Source organism: Hesperophylax consimilis, chromosome 1, assembly GCF_061612785.1.
Source record: "Hesperophylax consimilis isolate HC1 chromosome 1, BYU_Hcon_1.0, whole genome shotgun sequence".
NCBI lineage: Eukaryota > Metazoa > Arthropoda > Insecta > Trichoptera > Limnephilidae > Hesperophylax > Hesperophylax consimilis.
The window spans coordinates 13970819-13988594 of NC_142836.1; the positions used below are offsets into that span (position 1 = coordinate 13970819).

Here is a 17776-nt window from a genome sequence, read left to right on the forward strand (position 1 = left end):
GCCAGGACGAGCTGTTTGGCTTACGGCTGGCCCTGCTCCCTTGTATGCCACAAACATATGATATCACTGTGTTATGGCATACATGGGCGTAGAAATAAAATGAAGGCTTTGTTTATAACTCGAAAAACTCATTTTGTAGTTACATAGTTGTAGTAATAAATAACCTCTCGATCTAATATTGATGCTTTCTAGAGTCGATTATAATTTTTTTAAGAATCGACATGAGAACGAAACATTTAACCCCGATATTTTCTCATAAAAGAATCGATTTAGCATCGATGGAAAGGGAAAGAAGAACGAACATTCGAGAAAATCAGAGAATATACTACCCGTATCTTTCTTCCTTCTATGGAAAATATGTAAAAAATTGCTTGATTGCTTGCCATCTTCGTATTGTTCGTAGATTCGTTTATCTCTAAAACGTCAGTGCCGGCGTGAAAGAACACTGTCAAATTTACTGATTTTTTCGATTTGAATTCATTAAACTCTGTTAAAATGGCTGAAGATCCCGAAAGATTTGATACAATGCTGTTAGCTTTGGCTCAGCAGCATCCCGGTGGTGTAAAAGAGGTGATTATCTTGATTTTATACGTTTTGCAATATGAAAAACATAACCTTACTTGGTTACCATGGCGATTTTTGAGCGAAACTAACGCCTTTTGTTTATATTATTACGTTTTTGTACAATTGAGAAATTAAATTATTGTTAATGTTCTCTAATACTACATTATATCGACTATCAGATTTAATTATTCAAAATATAAACGTCTACTTAGAAGTAGTTAAAATATTATGATTCATGGATGAAATGCACAATTTTATGTTAACATCAAGTGCTTTCGGTAACATAGCATTTTATTAATACAAATAAATTGTGAAGTTTAATTGACCAAACGGCTAGGCTGCTATCCTTGGTAAATGTTAAGCATGTATGTAAAATAAGTATTTTGAGTGACACTCATTATTATTTGTAATTCCTTTATTAGCCAAGACTTTTAATAAGTCTTGCCATATAGTTTTATATTTTATGTCAATGGTCTCTAAAACCATGAGGTTGTTTTATTTAACCTTTTAAAAAAAACTAACCTAGATTTTGATTTGCTCAATAAGTGAATCATATACCAATTACAAATTTTAAACCAGATGTTTTGCTGTAGTTTCTTTTCTTGATATAATTCTCTGTATGAGACTCGCAGAGATTCGTAGCATTAAAATTGCCTAGACTTTGTCTTTTTCTTCAACAATGTCTGGACATAATATAGATTTTTATTTTTATTTATGTAATTTTTTGCTTGTTATTCGTGTGCCTAGTTGGTTTTATTGTAGTCTAAAAATAGTTCACAAAAACAAAGCCGAGAAAACCAGAAATCCAGTTGGAGATTTTCATAACCTCATTGAGTCGTTCTGTTACGGCATGTTATTTTGAGTTAACTAAAGTTATAATGTAGTATAATGTTATTATATTGATAAGGTTTTACTTTTGTTTAGTACCTACCTAATCAACTTTAATTGTTTTTTTTCTTGAAATGAAATTATCTGGTAGACAGAAACACTGAACCACAAGTAAATATGGTAACATGAACTATTACAACACTCTCCTGGTATACCTGGTATATATTTGACATGATTTGTTTACCTATTGTTTGATCTACTTGATGATACCATGTCCTGAAATTCCTGACTCCTCTCTCCATTTATTTGTATATAAATAATAAAATAATCATTTGTATTTTCAGCTTCTTGACACAGTTGTTAGCTTTTTGGGAAGGAAAACTGACTTTTTCACTGGAGGCGAAACGGGAGCATGGGAAAAGGTACAAATTTATAATAATACTAGCTGAAGTCAGGGTTTTTAGAAATCTAACGTAGACGTAACACCTTCCTTTTGTTTTGAAAGTCAAGTGTATGCAAAATTTCGTCAGTTTCGGAATAAAACTGTAGATTTGTATAGAAATCAAATCCAAGACTCCCGTCCGTTGTCCGCCACAGATTCTTTATACAAATTATAACATTGTGATCAATCAACATTAATTTATTTGCTTTTATGACTTTTGGAGAAACATTACACTTTTTCAACATTCAATAATGGCGCCATTAAAATTATGCGTTATATATCCAACTACATTCGTGACGTTATGGTGACGGCCGGTTTGCTTGCTCTCAATACATGTCAGCCATTACTTAATTGAAACTGACGGTTTGTGCAATCGGCGCTTGAAATATTTGTCATTATTTTAGTGATAAAGTTTTATTTCTGCATTACCTTATGTTACCCAGATTAGGGTTATTTTAATGATGGTAGCGAGTTCTGTAAGAACAGTCCTGCATTCCATCACGAGTCTGGAGTTGCATCGGTTACTTCCCAGTGCCATTAGGACTGCCTGGCTATCAGAACATATGCTTATGTTCTTATTTCTGCACCCGATACGTATATTCTCCTGTGCGCAGGCCAATATGTCTTCCATCTCAGCTTGAAACACAGTACAGTGTGTTCCTAGAGGTATACTGAGTTCCCTCTTGGATCCCTGCAGACAGACTCCGGCCCCTGTTCCCTCCTCCATCTTGGACCCATCTGTGAACCAGATTAGTTCCTGTTTGGAAGTAGTACCTGGAACCGTGTTGACATATTTGTCATTATTTTGGTGATAAAGTTTTATTTCTGCTTTGTGTTATTTGTTAATATGTTTTAACGTTTCTTCAATTTTTTATTTTCATATTTTATTAAAAATTTTGTCAGTAAAATGAAAAAAATATTGATTTATGGCAAAATAGCGTAATTTTATTCTTTTCTTTCATGTGTATTGTACTCAAAACTTATGAATGATTTGTTTAAAATACATAATACGTGTTGTCTATTAATTGAAATACCTTATTATGTACCAATAAATTTATTTGACTTTCAATGTGTAAATGCTCACTACAGTCAAATGAAATGATTAACAGCTATTATCTCAGAACTCACCTTTTCTCATAATGCTGTTTTTCCGCATAAGGGATCAATTAGTTTGTTTGTTTTATAGTTGGTCATGGATGCATTCCGCAAGCAAGAGAAATTAGCCATGGTAGAACATGAGATCAAGAAGAAGGAAAAAGAAGATGCGGAAAGGAGACGTAAAGATTTGGCAGATAAGAAGAAGAAGAAAGAAGAAGAGGAGTTGAAACAAGCTCATGCGGAGATCACTGAATTAACTGATGCTGAAGCAGAGCAACTAGAACATGATATCGAGGAACAAAAACATAAAATAGAAGGTATATACATATTTGTATTTACCACATACAATTTATTAATTTTCTTGGCCGCTGTTGCAATTAGTATCTATTATTTTTCCACTGTACTGTCAACAAGCTTTGTTTTTTTAAGATAGTGTGGTAGGTTCCGTGCTTGATATCTTTGTAATGAGAATTATCAAAAACGTAAATAGTATGCATTACGAACTACATGTGTAATGCATACTATTTACATAATGCAATGAATTTTATATATAGTCGATTGTATATAGTCGATTTTTCTAGTCGACATTTTATGTATAGTCGATTGAAATTGTCCAAAGAAGCGAAGTTAGCACTCCACAACGGAGTGCTCGTACCTACCTTGATGTATGGAAGTGAGGCATGGAACTGGCAAAGAAAGGATGAAAGTAGATTGAATGCTGTTGAAATGAGATCCCTGAGGCGTATGTGTGGTAAAACCATGTTTGATCGTGTGAGGAATGTGGAGATCCGCAAAGAGTGCAAGGCTGATGTAAGCGTAATGAGTAAGATTAAGAAAGGGACGCTTAGATGGTTTGGGCATGTAGAGTAGCAGAAGTCGGGTATACCCGAGGAAGACATGGCACGATCAAGTGAATCAGATACTCGAGGCGTGCCATGTCAAGAATCAGAATAATAGAAGAGTATGTATGAGACGATATATGAATGTAAATGAGGCAAGAAGTGTGTGCCAAGACCGAGTTGATTGGCGGTCCGTCCTCTCTGCCTACCCCTGCGGGGAAACGGCGTGATGGTTAGTTAGTTAGTCGATTCTGCTTAATTGGGACACATCGGGCCCCAAACATTTTGTCCCAAATAAGCGGCTGTTCCAAATAAGCAAAGTTTAAGATATGTAGGGGAAAGTGGTCACCCTTCGTACACTTTTTAGATTTTATTTTTTTACTCTGTGATTAATTGTCGAATTTATCTAATTTATGTACCCAAGTGTAACAAATATATTGTAGTTTGTTACAAAAAAGTCCGAAACTATTATGTCAAAAGGTTAAAGGGTTATAGCCATTTTTCTACGATAAGATATTTGTACGAACGTACCCCACGTACGGGGTACATTCGTACAGTAGGTGGGGTACTATCGTACGCCATGGGGTAGATTCATACAGGGTAATTAAAAAGCCCATTAAAGTCGTTAAATTTTTATTAATTATTATAGAAATATTTATTTATCAAAGAACTAATTTAATAATATGTGACTTGACTCATAGACGATAAATCTTTCTTTAGAAAAATAACAAAAAATAAATTCGTTCATCCTTAGTTTACTTATCGATAATTCTAAGCTTTACAATCAGTCTAAATGAAATAAATCAGCCCGTTCGTGGTTGAGGATCAGGGAGGATCATGGCGACATCGCTGATATACAGAGTGTGTATGTATGTCTTCTATATCAGGGAAAAAATGACCATGATAAACCCGGTTGCTTCCGAAGATAAGATATTTTCATCTCTGTACCCGAATAATGACAGAACTTTTTCGACGTAATAAACAACAGAGGTCTTTTTTTTAAACTTTACCGAAACATTACAATTATCTTTGATTTTCGCTGGTGTTACATTTAAATTATTATTGATACCACGATCATCAGTCTCTTCGTCCATTTTTTAAATCAACTGGAGATGTTGAACTCTCCCGCAAGCTAAATTGTGATCCTTCAGATTTCTCTGAATCTTCATCGCTTTCTATTTTCTTTTGTCTTGAATTAAGTTCTTTCAAACTACGTTTCACTGCTTGGGCTCTGGCTTTCCTTTCCTTTTCTATTTTTCAATTTTTTCCGTCTATGTCTCTCTTTTAGTTCAGTTTTTTAAGGTGTGTCTGTATATATACGGGATTTACCCGGTTTTCTTCCTTTATTGGTTTTTCTATTTCTAACGGCTGCAGGATAAGGTCTTATGACTTCTGGTGTTATGGGAAGATAAGAACTCGGTTCAGATTGTGCCTCAGCCGCAAAGGTGGAAGGTTCGCCAGTTTCTGTAACAATGTCTTGAGGATTTTGGAGCACAGAAGGCTGAAGAAGGCACGAATATCTGACTCATTCATATCAGTCGATGACACGCTGGTGGAAGGTTGTAGTTCTAGAGCGACAGTAATTGTTTCCGGATTATGTGACACATTTACCGAATTATTTGAAGCGTACACATCAATGGGAGCGAAATCTTCATTGCTGAAGGCCATTTCATTGAACCTGGCTTTTCAAATACACTTGTAATATTTTTTGCATTAAAAGGTTCGAAATATGGAAGTTTTGTTTAACGCGGCTTTCCTATACGACAACCGTCCTTGTATTACATCATTAATTGCTAAATTCATGGACTCTTCATCCACTTCTTGAGTACGCGTACCTTTTTTTTATATTTTCGCACCATGATTCTGCAATAAAATATTAATTATAATGTTGACTTTATAAAAATATTTCACTTTGTTAGAAGTAGAATACGTCATAAAAGGAAAAATATGTTATTGTGCTGTCTGCACAATAATTTTAAAAGGTTTTAATTTCATAAAAAATTGAATTTCGATATACTGGTGGTTAATAAAATGTAAAGGGGAGCATTCGTACGCGTACGAATGTGCCCCCTTTCTGGGTGTCCGAATGCACCCCATGCCTTTGCACAACATTAAAATACAACTTTATACAAATTCTAATTTAGTTTGAGAAATTTAACAATTAAAGCTCAAAATAAACAATGTTAACATTAATCAATCATCACCATTTTGTCAAAAACATAACAATCCTACTTACAATTACGAACTAAACTTAGGTAAAAAATGTACTCATGGCGCGCAAAAACACATTACATCTTGTCAGCTGATACACCGTAGTGCGACTGACGCGACACTCCGCTAGCAACACGGCGGCCGGTATGTCTATGCACACAAGCAAAGGCGTGTTTGTGTGCCGTTTAGTTTTTCTGTTATACTAACTGTACGAATGTGCCCCGCGTACGAATGGTGACCACTTTCCCCTATTGAGTTTTTTTTTATACGTATGCATATTACATTTATTTGAGTTTGGTTGTCTGAAAAGTTTCGGACCTCAACGCAAAGATGGCGGTACTCGTCAAAAAAGCTAGTGAAAGTAGCTGTGCATCTTTTGACAGTTACTCACCAAAGTTTCGGCCATTTTGGACACGCAATTTTTAGTTGACAGTCGTTTGAGTGAGTCGATGTATGTATTTATGAGTATCGAGCTGATATTAAATTTATTTTTCAGAATAACTTTATTGAGTAAAACCTCAAATTGTGTAATATTTAATTATTGAAGACAATATTAGCGATTTCTAAACGAAAATCTGAAACAGAAAATTCAGAAAAGGATACGGTCACATCTAGGACACGAACCCAGGACCCTTGTCTTTCCGGGACACCTAGATGGTTTCTAGACACCTTTCCTAGATGTGACCGTATCCTTTTCTGATTTTTCTGTTTCAGATTTTCGTTTAGAAATCGCTAATATTATCTTCAATAATTGATATTAAATTTTTGTTTTTGAAAGGCAATACGCCTACGCAAATCAAAAATGAGTTGGACTCTGGAAAAATGGAGATTCTGCACCATCATTTAACACAGTGAAATTTTGAGCAACTGAATTTAAACGTGACCGTAAGAGCTTGGGAGAAGATGAACGTTCGGGACGTCCAAAAACTGCAACTACTGACGATAACATTGCTAAACTTCACCAAATAGTGTTAGACGACTGCCGAATTAAAGTGAGAGAGATAGCAGAGGTTATGAAAATGTCCAAAAACGTGTCTGTCACATATTAAATTATGATTTAGACATGAGAAAGCTGCCCGCGCGTTGGATGCCGCGTTTGCTCAAGTTAGACCAAAAACGTGTTTGAATGAACATTTCCAACGCTCTGTTGGCGCAGTTTAGGCTCAATAAATCTGAGTTTTGGCACCGATTAATTACTGTAGATGAATCGTGGATATACCATTATACGCCCGAAACAAACAGTCAAAACAGTGAACTGCAAAGGGGGAACTAATAACAAAATTGTTTAGACAATGTGATAAATTAATCACTTTTTCTGGATATTATTATTGGGTCAAAGTTAGCCAAAGCAATAAATACGATCCAACTGACTTGTTACCCCCCATCCTAACCTAACCTATAATAACCCAACCTAACTTATCATAACCCAACCTAACCTATCATAACCCAACCTAACCTAACTTATCCTAACCTAACCTAACCTATCGTAACCCAATCTAACCTAACCTAAGCTATAATAACACAACCTAGTTTAAATTTATTTTATAAATAAGGCAAATTGAAATATAATTTTAAACTCTTTACATATACCTACTGGTTTTATTACTTTATCCAAGTCTTCGAAGATATTATATAAAATTGCTAATTAATGTGATTAATTCTGTGTCAATTATCACTTTGTCTAAATTGGGTAGACATTATAAATAATGGCTGGATAGTTTTGCAGGAATTTTTCGATTTTAGCCTATCTTGTGTTTTTGTAGAGTTGCAATTGTACAAAATCCTAATTACAATTAACGTCTTACACGAGCGGCAATGTACTGCGAACTGAACAACTTTACGTTGACGAATGTCATTGTGAACTCAGAACTCCCCTAGCGTGGCGGAAGTCAGCCCCTCTTAACTAAAATTCGTTGACTGAGATGTTTTGCAATGACTTCCGACAGATCGGAATTTATCGCAATTAAACAAAATGGTGTCCCAGATAATTGAAGTAAATTGGTATTATTTTCTGTTCCTTGGGTATTGGCCCAAATAACCGGCTGTCCTGATAAACCGATGTACCAGTCAAGCAGAATCGACTGTATTAGTGCTCTAATAAGTCTCGGTAATTTTAATGTTTTCGGATAATCAGTATTGAGTATTTATATTTATATTTATTATTTTTTCGAGTTCTAAAATACGAAACATAAAATGCAATACACTGCTGGCGGATAGAGTACATTATTTAGTGTACACTATAATGTATGTATTATTGCAGAAGAGAATGAAGCATCTCCATCGACTTCAGCTTCTCCGTCTTCCAGTAATCTACAAAAAATGGCTGATGGGGAAGAAGAGGAGGAGGAAGATCCCAAGGAAAAAGGGAAGATAAAGCCCAATGCCGGCAATGGCTGCGACCTGCCCAATTACAAATGGACTCAGACGCTGGAGGAGGTTGAGGTAAGTCCACACATTGTAATTAGTATGTATTTCTAATATAATTTGAGATTTTCACGTCCAAAAGTATTATGGTGATTTATTTTATGGTATTATGCCGTGTTGTGCTATCTCCTTTTTTAGCCAACGTTTCGGAAGGCGTTACAGTGTCCATCGTTACGGCAGATGTATAATCATTATCACCACTATACATCCGTCCTGATGATGGAACCTGTAACACTGCGAAACGTTGGCTAAAGAAGGAGGTAGCGCAATGTGGCATAATGCCTCAAAAATAAATCACGATAAGTATATATTTTTGTATATTTATATTTTTTGTATTATTTTTAGTATATATTTCTGTTTATTTATTTTGGGTCTTGGTGGGCTGTCAACGGCCATCATCCAATGTGTAACACTATTATTATAACGTTGGGCGCTATTGTAACAGGTTATCAAGGTGAAGGGCACGTTGCGCGCCAATTGTAACAAGTTATGTGGTAACATAGTGTAGAAATAAAAGAAGGAAGGAAATGATTCCAAGATACAATATTTATTTCTACAAATTTAGATAACATGAGAACTCTTTAAATCAACAGTTAATATCTCAGGGGTGTGCATCATCCGAAGGATTGAATGCACGGTTGGAAAATTTAAAATTACATTGAGAGATTGACAATAAGGTTGGTGACATTAAAATTTAACTGACCTGATAAACATAAAAGGGCGCCAAGCATTGCAATCCAGCAAAGCTAAAATTTTAATCAGTAGAGCGTTGGATGACCAAGGTAAAAAAAAGCTAACTGCGATGTCATCGTAGCTCGTAAAATATGTCAGCCCATGAGGTGGCTCGTGTCTTCTCTGCTTCACAACGTTCCGGTACCGCAGCCTGTTGAATACTGACGCGTGGAAGTGGCCGTCCTGACCGCCAGCCCGTCTCCCGTTTCCTCTTGAAGTTGCCATGTGGCAAAGCAGCCGTAAATCAGAGATGGGAACTGATTGTTGCTATGACTCTGTAGCGGACTAGATATAACTGCTACAAATGTTATATTCAACAAAGACAATAACTTTTCAAATACACCTACAAAAGATTGCTGATTATTTTTGTGATAAATTTTGATACCAAGTAGTGTAGTATCATTAGAGACTCTTGCTTGTGTAGTGATGTTCTGTATTGTAGGATTACTGCAGGGTAAGAGAGAATTGTGGGTGGTGTTCCAAACTATTTCAAACAAATTTCCACTATCGGTGTGCACAATTACATTCGAACATGTGCTCTTTAAAATGATTTGCCTGTAAATTGAAGAATTTTCTTATCAAAAGTGAATCTGTTTCATTATGCGTTTGTAGCATATATTGTTTTTTGTTTTTCATCCTAAGTGTTCACCAGTGGCGGCCAGCTAATATGTGCTTTCGAGCGCCGAACAATCAACAAAATTTCAGACATGGCTAATCAATATACGAAACTCGGTTCAGTTATAATATCTCATACAAAAGGTACCTACTTATTAAGCGTGCTTAACTTGCAGACCGACTGTGACTTGTGCCTATGTTCGTAGCAGTTCGTTTTCGATTGCGATCCAAAATTTGACTACGTTGTTCGCATATTCTGCGGAACAGTCGAAAGCGTGGGTACATTCTATTCTTTGCAAATATTACCATAACGAGGACAGCGTCTGGAGCTTTACCACCACATCAGAAGGAACGGTTTGTTCAGTAGAAAGTTATACTAAAACGCGTGTGTGTGATATTATTGTCGACATCGTGTCTTCATCGAATGTTCCGCTTACAGCTTTCTTCGTACAAGTATACAAGATAAAACATGTCATTATGAGATGAGTGACGTTCAGATTAGTCATTGTCAGTTCAGTCGGTTGCCAGGCATTGTCTGTTGAATTTAAAACCTTTATTACTTTGCGAAAGTTTTAATGTATAATTGCAGGTTATATCGATCATATATATCAATTATTAATCAGGTATATCAATTGCAGGTTATACCAACTTATAATTACTTTTGTGTTTGTTCATCGTATAAATTAAAAATGAGTTTAAATGATGTGTATATTAAGAACAATAGATCGAGTTTTGAAAACAAAGTGATGATAAAAAAATGAAGTATTGAAATGCAAAATTCCCTCAATTTTGTCAGACGAGGTGGAATTTTAATATAGAAACAATTAAAAAAACCGTTGGTACTAATCGCGAATCCCTAATTGAGGCATGGAGACGATTTTGGAATCTGAAAATGACAGCAATACTATCAATCAAGCTGATATGCTCTCACGCTGCCTCAAAGATGAAACATTTATTTATTGGTTGATTTTTTACAAAAAAATATGCCGCACCGATATATTTTATTCCGACAATTGCAGTTAAAAAGCTTAGATCCCGTTTTGATCCGAAATAACCTCAATGAGTTTGAAAAATCTGTTCAAAATGTACGTAATTCCACAGACAACTGTCCTGAGCCACCTACTAAACGAATAAAAACCACCAAATTAATTATTTGTAAAGAGGTTTGCGATACAATTCTGTCTGAAATGAAATAACGCTTTGAATTCAGTAAACATCTTTCTGCAGCAACATTACTCAATTGCGAAAAATTCACCGAGTAAGGTCGAATTTCCCAGAACATGATTTCAATGTGACGCTTAAAACTTCCTAAATAAAGTTCAGTTAAAAGGTGAACTCTGTCTAATTTACCCCTGCGACGATTTTTCAAATGCTGACGAAGCTTTAATAATAATAATATTTGGATGATTTGTATAGCGTCGTTTTTGTGCAAAATCACCTCAAGGGCGTTGCACAAATATATAATACATTTCTACAATGATCTATGTTATTACTAACTATATATGGAGATAATATACAGTACAATATCAATTTTATCACTTTTTCATAGTACTTGTTTATTAGAAGACTTTTCCGAGACTGCGAAATTACTAAAACTTGTGTGCAGCATTCTAATGACCTCAGTTGAAAGCGAAAGATGTTTCTCAACGTTAAAAAGAATAAAATCCTTTTTAAGAAACACTTTGAGCCAGGATACACTAAACGCACTGTCAGTGTTAAGCATTGAAAAAAGGTTAATTCAGTTTATGCCTGATTTCAATACGAGAGTCCGAGAGGTCTTCTCTAAACAAAAGGAGTGAAGAATAGAACTTGTTTATAAATAGGTATGTACCTTTATTTAATTTATTTTCTGACTTAATGTTGTACTCTGGTGAAACCCACATACTTTGACCTCCGGCCGCCACTGGTGTTGACAATACTGGAATAATGGAGGAACATTATTTCATTGACAAAAATGTTATGCCATTAAAACAAGTTCTGAGATAATCGTATTATAAGTGATAAGTAGCATTGTAACTTACACATAGAAAATTATGAAATTCAATAGCATTCTAACTCAAGGTTAAACGTAACATTCGTTATAATCTACGCATTCATAGATGGTGCAAATTTAATTATTTTTATGAAAATACACTGCAAGTTGTGCTTTAAAATTTAAGAGAAATTATTTCTTTGCGCCCATACATACGCAATACAAATATAAATAAATAGTTTTGTCCGTACAAAAACTAAGTTCTTTCAATAAAGCATGAAAATACAATGTTTCCGTGAATCAATTCAACATTGTATTTGTATGGCTCTCTTCAAAGAATTGAGTTTGTGTATGGATATATTGTGCAAGTTATATGGTTTTCGCATCAATAATTATATGCATCAATACACAAAATCCCAAAAGCATGTGTTGTGTAGGTACTACAGGTAGGTACTGCAGGCAGGTACTGCTGGCAGGTACTGCAGGCAGGTACTGCAGGCAGGCACTGCAGGTAGGTACTGCAGGTAGGTACTGTAGTTAGAACTGGTAAACTGGTAGAACGGTAAGAACTGTATGTTTGTCTTCACATGTTTAGTTAACGAAACCGTAAAGTATCTGATATGGGTATCAAACTACGCACATAGAGCTACACAACACAAATGGCGTAGAGAAACTATCGAGCAGTAGGCTCTTATTTTCGCGATAACGCTCGCATTGAGCGCCATGACCCGGGCGACCGATGCGATTCAGTGGTGGGTGTACTTAATTGAGCGGTAAACTCCTTGGACCTTTGTTAGAGTGTTGGCGAACGAAGTGGCTCAGTGTTAGGAGTCTTTGTGGGAACCGGATAGTAGCCAGTGTGGGTATCAAACTACATGTATAGTGCTACACAGCCCGAATGGCTTAGTGAAAAATTTTGCGGTAAACTCCTAGGCCCCTCTTTGGGAGAAAATGTTCATTCTTTAACATTTGACTGCCCCGAAATTATAAGTTTGTTTACACTACACGTACCTACCAAACATACTAGATTGAATATTTTATTTCACAACAATAACTTCGCTCAATTCTGTTTTGGAGAGGGTTCAGCTGATATTTTCATTCTAAATCTAGACACATACAAATCCAAAGTAATTCAGCACTTTTGAATCATGTAATTAACTAATAGGTAATCATAATTTAGGCATAATATGCGTCATTAATTATTTACAAAATCTTTTTTAATTTTTTTTTACATAAATTTCAAGAGTTTTTTTTAAGTAAATGTGATAATAACTGTATTTTATGCTTTATTAATATAATAAAAAAAATATTTATATTATAATGATGTTTTAAATTTATTTTGTGATCTTTATGTAAAAGCTCAGTAGGGCGTTGATAAATAAAGTGCCTTGACCTGGGCGGCTGAAGTGGCTTAGTAGCAGATGTACTCCTTGCTCCATCCACATTCAAACACATAGCTTTTTCTTTAAATACATAAATTTATAAAATATTTGTAGGCACACACTCCTTGCTTCTTCAACTTTCAAACATAAAATCACTTAATAAATTTACCTTTTAGTTGCCTGCAATAGGCAAAAAGCTAATTTTAGCCACACACTCTTTGCTTAATCCAAATTCAAACATCAAATCATAAATACAAAAGTAGGCACACTACTTCCTACTTAGTTACTACTACTTATTACTACACTTCAACCCAAAAAACCCTTTTGACTGTGTTTTATTTTTAATATTTTTTAGTATTTGCGTAGTAAAATGGGCAAGATTATTTTTTTTAATAAATATTATTAACTCACAAAACATTGACAAAGTTGCCTCTAAAATCACGAAAAATTGAACTCTTTTATGAATTGTGTAATTTAAAACACAAATAAATAAACATTTCCATTGCTGAAAATTTAAAAAAATAATTATTGTTTGGTCAAGTATTTTAACCTCAATTCCAAATTTAAGTTTTGTATGAAAAAGTCCGCACAGCCATTCCTCTTAACCCATCGGCATATTACCTATCATCTTTTGTGTGAAAATAAGTTCTGCAGTGTGACGTGCTGTACCAACAATATTAGCAACCGCCATATTATAAGGGTCACAGTGGGTTATTATTGGTGATTCGTAAAAATTCTTATATTTTTTTCTTGCCTTCAAGGTAACTCCTTATAAATACGACATACATATCGACGGTCCCGAAGAACAATGTCAGATGTGCAAATTTGTAGTTTTGCAGTAGAGATGTTTAAAGTTTCGTTACTGCATTTTTACTGTTTATGTGATCAAGAAATATAGTGTTGTTTGATATTTTGCACCCCTATTTATTTAATTGAAGAAATATATTATGAAAAAGAGTTAATATGCAGAAACATAACCTTAAGCAGTAGCAAAACTACAAATTAGCACATTAACGTTACATTACAAGAATGGCTTAAAAGTTTTATGGCAATCATCAAATTATTTAAAAAAACACTTGGATTTCATATTTTGTTTAATTTGAAAATGTATGTATATATCACAGTTACATAAATTATGGGATAACACCTTGTTCTGAATAAAACAATATGAACTTGCTTAAATTAAATAGTTTGAGCATGATGCACGTTTTATCGGTTTATAAATAGGTTAGTATCAATTATAAGCATGATTTTAACGATAAGTTATCAACGTACAGAGTTATTACCCTGTATTTTGCTGGATTATCATATTTGCATCATTTTATCAAATATGTATGGAAGATGATATAATATATTTTTATTAGAGTAATGAAAAATGATTCTTAATTTACTAAATAAAGCATCTCATCTCAACTAGAGACTTTGTCCCAACGTCGTCTTCACGAGAATCCAGATCCATTGTCTCTTCTTTGACGCACTGAAAAATAAATATTTTTTTAGTTAAATCACAATACGTCTCAATCTCGCCCTAGAACTTTTTCCATTTGTATAAAACTTCTCAAGGTTTTGGTTGAACATTCTCTTTTATAATACAGGGTATCTAGGGTGGTGTGAAGTAACTTCAGGAGGTGTTTCTATGATGGTAGAAGTAAAACAGATATTAGCTTTTTTCGAAATTCCATTTTTTTACCCATACAATTTTTTTTTTTCAATTTAAAATATTTTCCATAGAAACAATTCAACTTTTTTTACCTGAAAATCGCCTTAAAATGTTGGAATTTCTAAAAAAGCTATTTATTTATCTTTTTTGACTTGTACTATCACTTAGAATCTCCTCCCGAAGTTACTGCACTTTCCATCAGACCTTGTATAATAAAGAAAAGGGGCATTTAAAAATAATTTCTTTTAAATAAATTATGTTTAATTCTCCTTTCAGTGAGTAAAAGTTATATTGTGTATGTACTATGATATTTCAAGGGTACAAACTACAAAATAATGACAATAAATAGTAGGTGCATTATGAAGTACAATTATTATCCTTTTTTGAAATTAGAAACAGTATGATACTCACTTTCTATGTAACAAATAGCTGCTAGAATGCCGGCCGTGAATATTATAGTCATGGTCACGACGAGTACGGTGATCTGGTGTGTCCGCTTACAGCACCACATCTGCTTCTCGCTCTTCACGCTCCGGCCGTGTCGCGTGAAGCCGTTGACCACCGTGAAGTGTGTGGAGCTAGCTACCGACTCTGCATCCTTCAAGTCCCTCCGCTGGTTTTTCACTGAAGCCAGTTTCACGTGATTCCAAAAGGGATCGGAATGGTTCTGGTGGTTGGTTTGGTCGGAGGGCTCCATGTTGACCTCGATGTGTGATAGCTTGTCCTGCCCGTACACGGAGGCGCTTCCCACGGAGTGGACGTACGTGGACAGGTTGCTCTGGTAGTTGGTGAGGGAACTCGTGCTCAGTCTTGTGGGGGAGTGGTGGGTGTCTACTCGGGCCAGGTTCGCGGCACTTAATAGGAGGGAGCCTGATGATGCACTCTGCAAAAACAAACAAAACCTTACTTTTAGTGCTATATTCAAATTTTACCTTATTAATGGAATAACGGAAGTACGTTTTGAACCATATTGAACATTGAATGTGTTAAAAAGTTTTTCTACTGTCAATAATTTTTTTGAATAATATTTAATACCATTTGTTAATCAATATTACTTTTGGTAACTAGAAAGCTATTTTCATAAAGTACGATAAAAAAAAAATTCCACATAATTTAAACAGCAGGACATTGAAAGTTCTTGTTGTAAATTTTTTAAAAGTTATTCTTTTACACCGCATAGGGAATCGAACCCACTGCATAACCCACTTTTACCCGTCCTTTTTTAAAACCGTCTACAATTGAAATACCAGTAGAATAGAAGAAGTGAGATATGACATACCTGGGTACTGTGATTACTGGCCGATCCCTGGCTAGAGGAGCTAGGACGCACGTGCTTGACCCCCCCGGGTGTCCTCAGCCCCCGACCGCCCCTCCTCAGTCCCCCTCCCGAGCTCACACTCTCCCCACTAGAGGAAGAGAGCGAGGGCCGGGGTATGGACCAACGGGGCACACTTTCGCCTGCCTCCATCTGTAATAAAAAATAATTAATTATTAATTAAAATTATCTATTAATTTCATCTGTAAACATGTTTGTCTCACAAGTTTATTTATAATTTTTTTTTTTCGGTTGTAATAATATTATAGTAGGCACCTATAATAAATATTGTTTTGAAATTGAATCCGTATAAGGGATTAGCTAAGAACACATAGGTTTTCGGCTCTCCTGAACGCTTCGTGTTTTGAAGTTGCATCCGTGTGTGAGCAGCGAGATGTATGGAAAATGCCAAAACCTACTTAAATTTTTTAATGATGTATCCTATTTCAACTCTCATCAAATACCCCAAAAAATCATAAGCCGTTAATTGCATTAAAACAAAAATAAAATTATAATTGTTTACACCAGCTTGCATACAAATCAGTTCCCTTGAGGTGATTTTTCACAAAAACGGCGCTCTACAAATTATCCAATTATTATTATTAAAAGTTAGTCATACAAGATGGCTGCCAGGCAATCCTATGGATCTAAAAAGCCCTGAATGGAGCAATTCAAGAACAATTTAAAGCTGCAGTGTGAGGGGGGAGATGTATGGAAAATGCCAAAACCTACTTAAATTTTTTATTGACCTATCCCATTCATATCTGCATTAACAACACAAAAATGAAATAATAATAATACATTTTGCACCACCTAATATAAAAGTTAGTCACACAAGATGGCTGCCAGGCAATTTCCCCTCACCCTAGACTTGGCTTCAATGCCATTGATATAAAATCGCACTAATGCTCTGTCCAGGGCTAGGTTTATGTCTTTTATTTGGTTTGCGTCTAAGATAAACTTTGAGTTAAAAATATTGATTATACATAGATGTCACTAACAGCCTAAACACGTTGTTGAATAGTATTCTCATTTTTATTGCGACTTTTTTATAATATACCTCATTGTTTTATTTTATTTTATTTTAAATAGCAACACGGTTTCCCTCAACATGAAGATAATATGTACTATTACTCCTTCCTGACTAATACCATATTATTTTTTTTTAAATAACCTAATTATTGTTTCGCCGTTCCCCGATTTTTGTCGGTTTTTGGCCCGCGACAAAGGGTTTAGTCGCGAACAAGACTGAAGCTTTGCGAGTGTGGATGGACACAGTTCACGCACGGATCGCGGCGTATATTCACGGCGTGAATTCACGGCGCGACTTCGCGCGCGAGTGTAGAGCCAGCTTAAGAAAACTGAATATCGACGTAAAATATGAAGAACAATCGACGTTGGCTGACATTTGAAAGATTTTTTATTTTATTTTTTTTATGTGAAACCGCACAAACCGTCTGGAGCCAGTCAGACTATGGCATCCTTATTTGGGGTATGTTGTGAGGCTGAAGGTAGTGGGGAGGGAAGGCTAAATGGGGAAGTACCTGGCTATTCAGATCTAGACGCCAAACACGGCCAAAACCATCTCAAACATCGCTTCAATTATTAATGATGGTCTCACACCAGGGTGATACCGAGAGTATCTATAGCACTGATACCACTCTGGAACGTGCCGCGAATATACTATATATTAT

At 35.2% G+C, this 17776-nt stretch overlaps 2 protein-coding genes across 3 annotated transcripts in view; one reads left to right on the top strand and one right to left on the bottom strand.

The window, feature by feature from the left end:
- The first annotated feature begins 379 nt into the window (after positions 1–379).
- The window catches only part of nudC (nuclear distribution C, dynein complex regulator), a 115672-nt gene continuing 98275 nt past the window's right edge, over positions 380–17776 (top strand). Inside the window, exons 1-4 of the mRNA XM_089650282.1 lie at positions 380–570; positions 1737–1814; positions 3021–3249; positions 8243–8424. Of these exons, the coding sequence (XP_089506408.1) occupies positions 496–570; positions 1737–1814; positions 3021–3249; positions 8243–8424 (564 nt within the window). The 5' untranslated portion in view covers positions 380–495. The remainder of the gene's footprint in view (positions 571–1736; positions 1815–3020; positions 3250–8242; positions 8425–17776) is intronic.
- The window catches only part of LOC149426317 (uncharacterized), an 80464-nt gene continuing 76877 nt past the window's right edge, over positions 14190–17776 (bottom strand). For both annotated transcript variants that reach the window (XM_089650416.1, XM_089650363.1), the window contains exons 2-4: positions 16047–16235; positions 15179–15650; positions 14190–14584 (exon numbers count right to left, since the gene is read on the bottom strand). In XM_089650416.1, coding sequence (XP_089506542.1) covers positions 14547–14584; positions 15179–15650; positions 16047–16235 — 699 coding nt within the window. In that variant the 3' untranslated portion in view covers positions 14190–14546. The remainder of the gene's footprint in view (positions 14585–15178; positions 15651–16046; positions 16236–17776) is intronic.